The sequence below is a fragment of the Elaeis guineensis genome, chromosome 5 (assembly GCF_000442705.2).
Source record: "Elaeis guineensis isolate ETL-2024a chromosome 5, EG11, whole genome shotgun sequence".
Lineage (NCBI taxonomy): Eukaryota > Viridiplantae > Streptophyta > Magnoliopsida > Arecales > Arecaceae > Elaeis > Elaeis guineensis.
In genome coordinates, this window is record NC_025997.2 from 124774832 (window position 1) to 124780204 (window position 5373).

General features: G+C 46.7%; 1 protein-coding gene across 1 annotated transcript; it reads right to left on the reverse strand.

Moving 5' to 3' along the window:
* Positions 1 to 374: 374 nt before the first annotated feature.
* Positions 375 to 2158, reverse strand: LOC105045950 (CBL-interacting serine/threonine-protein kinase 14). Its single transcript, XM_010924401.4, has one exon. It carries the CDS (start codon positions 1993 to 1995, stop codon positions 541 to 543), a length of 1455 nt encoding a protein of 484 aa, XP_010922703.1. The 5' UTR covers positions 1996 to 2158; the 3' UTR covers positions 375 to 540.
* Between the last annotated feature and the right edge of the window lie 3215 nt (positions 2159 to 5373).

The following is a 5373-nucleotide window of genomic DNA, read 5'->3' on the forward strand; positions in this document are numbered from 1 at the left end:
ACATGGGCATCCTATAAATACTCATTTTTTCACCATGTAGCCAAAAAATAACATGTCCACTGGCTGACAAGATGTTAATTCCCTCAAACGGTTAGGAAAATACATGTCAAATTTTAGAATTCATAAAAGATGAGATGTATAAAGGTAGCTTACCTCTGTATTAGAAGATGATCATGGTCAAAATTGAATCCAAAAGTCTTTGCAAAAGAAAAAAAAAAAAAGAGAAAAAAAATCAAAAGAAAAGAAAATATCACTTCCTTTTAGCTTTTTAAGCAAGAATATAATATAATAAAAATTCTTTAAACTCCTATTTTTTATCTCTTTAGGAAGAAGATAATAAAACTCAAACATCTACTTCTGTAAGGGTACAAAAGAAGCAAAACTTATAAAAAATCTTTAATTTAAGAATTGCCCCAAATCTGCTAACCTTTGATTACCGGGTAACCAAAAGTAACTAAATAAAGTTACCCGGGGAACATTAGTTACTTTTATAATTTTATACATACAACAGTAAACATACATACATACATATGTGTTAAATCAACACTCACTGCCGGAATTATTATCCCCGGCGAGGTTATTCGAATCGGTTTCGTCCCACGGGTCAAACGAAGAAACCCGGTCCGACGACCAACCCGACGAACACGAAACCGGACTCTGCGGTTCACTAACCGACCCGCCCTTCAGAGCCGGTCCGAGCTTCTCCCTCCAGAACTCCCAGTTCCCCTCCCCCTCGCGCCCGATCTCGACCTCGACCACCACCAGCTCCCGGTTCAGCCGATACACTTCGACCCAAACTACCATATTCCCGGTCCCATCCTCGACCGCGGCCCCTCCGCCGCCGCCGCCACCAGGCTTCCCCTTCCTCCGCCGCACCACCAGCCCCTCCGCCCTGCCCACCTCCTCGACGCGGCACAGAATCATTTCCGGCGGTTCTGCCGACACGAACCTCTCCCGATCCACCGCCGCGTCGAAGAGCCCGGAGAGGTCGAACCCGGTCGAGAAGGATATTATATCGAACGCGTTAAGCTCCCGCTCCTCCTCCATGCATGCCGCCGGCAGCTGGTCCATCTTTGAGATTCGCGCGTCGACGTCCTCGCGGAACCGCGTCATGGCCAAAAACCGGTCCTCCTCGAGCCCCGTCCGGAACCAGGGGTCCACCAGGATGCCGTCGACGGTGATCCGGGTCTCGGGGTTCGTGTCGAGGAGGCGGCCAAGGAGTCGCCGGAGCTCCGGCGAGATCCACCGGGGGCATCGGAAGAAGCCGCGGTAGATCTTGCGGTAGAGATTCATCAAGTTGGGATCGTTGAAGGGGAGATAGCCAGCGGCGAGGACGAAGAGGATGACGCCGCAGGACCAAATATCGACCTTGGCGCCATCGTAGCCTCTCTTGGAAAGGATCTCCGGCGCGACGTACGCCGGCGTGCCGCAGAGGGTCTGGAAGAGGCGGTCGGCGTTGGCGGTGGAGACGACGGCGCTGAGGCCAAAATCGGAGACCTTGAGATCGCCCTGGTCGTCGAGAAGGAGGTTCTCCGGCTTGAGGTCGCGGTGGAAGACGCCGCGGGCGTGGCAGAAGGCGATGGCGGAGACAAGCTGGTGGAAGAGGCGGCGGGCGGCGTCCTCGGGGAGGCGGCCGTGGGCGGAGATGCGGGCGAAGAGCTCGCCGCCCTTGGCGAACTCGAGGACGAAGTAGATCTTGGAGCGGGAGGCGAGGACCTCGTAGAGGCGGACGACGTGCGGGTGACGGAGGCGGCGCATGGCTGCGATCTCACGGCGGACGTTGCCCGCGAGGCCGCCGCGGAGGACTTTGTGCTTGCTGATGCACTTGATGGCTACGCTCTGGCCGGTGCCGGCGGTGCGGGCGTGGTAGACCTTGGCGAAGGCGCCGCAGCCGAGGATGCGGCCCACCTCGTACTTCCCGAATAAGACCTTCGCCGCCGGCGTAGGCGTATGACCGCCGCCGTCCGGCGGGACGCGGCCGCCGGAGTCCGGCATCGTTTCGGCCGAATTCTGATTTTTTTTTTCTGTCCCTGTTCTCTTCGCCGATTTCTCCTAAAAAGCGTCGATTCTTTTTTCAGAAAAGAAGAATAGGAGATGGGAAATTTTTGCCCAAATTAGGAGGGAAGGCCAACTGGATTTAGGTGGGACGCGCGGTGGAGACTTAAATGTATGCGGGAAGGTGTCAGTATGTTGTTACCCATGGATTATGTATCTTACATGGAATCTACGGAATGAGACGGGAAAATTGTGGGTTCATTTTTTTGAGGAAACGGATAAGGATGGACGGAGTACGAAACACGAACGGACGAGGGAAGGGGCTGTAAGAAAAAATCTGGCCCACCCGCGTGGGTTACCGGTGGCAGTTACAACGGTTGCCGGGCCTTGATTTCCAAGTGTATGGTAGAGAATGGAAAGAGGCGCAGGCAGAGAGTGAGAGTGAGAGAGAGAGAGAGAGAGAGAGATTGATGATACTGGGGCAAACTTGAATAGAGCTAAACACAAGCTTAATTGTCCAACTTGAGAATTATAAATCGAAATAGAAATAATTTAAATTTAGACCAAGCTCATCTCAGGCTTGAATTAAAACTTGATGAAAACTAGTTTAAGGTTGATTTCAGACTTTATTCAAATATGGATAATATCTGATAAGATAAGTGAACTTTTATCCCACTAAGAAGGGGATTTTGCCAAATGCCTAAAAGAGCACGTAATGGTCTTATTCGAATAAAGTCAAATATTCAAAAACCTGGAAGGGTACGTAAGAGTCTTATTTTGAATCAAGTCAAAAATTCAAATAATTCTATTTCACCAAAAAAATGGAATAGAATTATTCATTAGGATTCTCTACGAAACGAAAAAATATTCGTTGCAACGATGATGTCACATTATCGTTGTAATAAACCAATAAAAAATTGAAAATAGATAAAAGATAGTGTAAAATATTATCCACGAAAATCAATATAATATACGATAATTGATGAAATATAAAAATTTTTATTAATTTATTATAAATTTGATATGATATTTACTATTGCAATGAATATTTTTTCCTACGAAACGGAATTTTGATATATTATCTTGATTATATTAGTCATTTAATGAGATAAATGATTCGTAACAACAACATTTGGACATATCACAGCTAAATTTTATATATATATATATATATATATATATATATATATATATATATATATATATATATAGTGTAAACTAATATTTTTGATAACCCATCTATGCAACGGTGACAAATCCAAATGCAACTGTCCTGCTTATCTAGCTAATTCTACACGACAGCCAACCTAAACCGGCCGCGGAGATGAAGCTGCCGCTACTTGGATTCCATTTGTGCGAGCCAGGGGGCGGCTGGACGCCGCGGTACACCAGCCGAAACAATATCATATACATCTATAAAAAATAAAAAAATAAAAGACCACGTGTGGGCAAACGAGGCGATCATGAACAACATCAACGGTCGATAAGCTCACGTCATTATCTGATAAGCGTACCCAAATATGAAGCGCACCGTACCGTACGGCTCGTCCGCCCGACTTTTGATGCACGGTAGCTGATGCCTTCGATATCGGTGGAGTTCCAATGGCGGTGGGCACTTGCTTTGTTCCGTGTCTGTATCCTGTTCCCGTGATCGAGCTCATCGTGTCTCCATGATTGATGGTCCCCATAAACGGACAAAGTTCTAGGTCATTCTAGTCATGACAGGTGGAATGGTCGTGAACGTGGTAGTGGGGCGGATGTCCATTCTTGATCACGTGGGTCGCTGGGTACACGGATGGTGGAAGAGGTACGGTTGCAGATGGTCAGGTGGAATTGGAGATCAAACGGTCCCCACCATGTGATAAGAGGCATCAGCCTGAGATCCTTTCACCTGAAGCAGTTGGCCTTTCTCAAATATTTATGTTCTTTTGGATGAAATCTTTCTCAAAGGTTTATGATATGGTATCTTATCCGGAAGGGCAATAAAGCCGGACATCCAGATTCTTCCCTTGGCACTAATATTGCCCATCTTGTCAATGGTGCAAGATAATAATCGATCGAGTTAGATGGTTGATGGGTGAAGAACAGTCTATTGACCTTCTATGAGATTTGTGGATTATTTTTTTTGGATAGATAGCTTACTTTCTTGAGCATAAAGCTGGGAGAGTCGATGCATGTTTGTGACCTTTTTTAGCTAGGGGGAAGGGGGTGGAACATCGATTTGGTGTCTCACTTGTTCGACGTCGATCTGATAAAGAAGATGTTATCTATTGCAATGCCCATACATGCTAGTCTAGATGTGACTACTTGGGAGTCAGCCTATATGCCGAAGGTGGTAACCAAGGATCTATACGAGGAGTATAGGCGTCCTCCGATCATAAGACTTAGGGGGTTTGGCTTTGGAGGTTGCAAATTCACTCGAGGATTAGTCTATTCTATCAGAAGGTGACATGGCGCCGCCTTCTAACTAGAGCCATTTTGATTGCTAGAGGCATGGATATGGCACTAATGTGCCCGAGTTATGATAGGGGGGAGGAGACTGTAGACCACATTCTGTTCACTTGTCTGAGAGCACGATAGGTGTGGGAGATCACGGGTTTGCCAGCAATGGTCTTGGCTCCTACAGAGTCGGTCCAACATTTCTTAGAGGTCTTCCAGAAGAGTGTGGAGGCTGATTGATCTAGAGTCATGGGGATCTGAGCTGCTTATATTGCTCACCATATTTGGATGGCCAGAAATAGAAGAGTCTTCGAGGCGATGTGGCAGTCTGCTAGACTTACCCTTGAGAGGACGATGATTTAGGCCGTGGAGATCATGGGCTGCTTATCGCATGGTTTGACCTCGGCTATCTGGGACATCTAGGGCTCTCCGATTGCTTCAGTAGTGACTCGGATGGTGTTCATTACTTGGGAGTCTTCATCCCCCGAATTCTTCAAGGTCAACTTTGACGGTAGTGTTAGAGGTAGCAGAGAGGGTGCAGGCTTTATGATTTACTATCTCGACTCGAGATTTGTGGCTGCTGGTGGGTATCACCTCATGGGGAGTATGTTTCCGTTGGTTGAGCTGCAAACAGCCTGAGTTGGCATCTTTTTTGTCAAATTGAGACTCAGAAAGAAGATTAGTAGTGGAGGGAGATTTTCAGCTATCGTGATCGCTTGACTTGCACAGTACTTGCCTGGGACGAATACACATCCTATTCTTCATAATCTTTGGTGTTTGAGGAGGAATTGTATCTCCCTTAATATTTGCCATATCTATCGGGATGCCAACAGTGCTGCTGACTAGGTAGCTTTTTATGTAGCTGAGTATAGTAGAGAGATTGTATGAATTGATATAGGAGACATTCTGTGGACGTTTGGGGAGACTCTTTTTTCTATT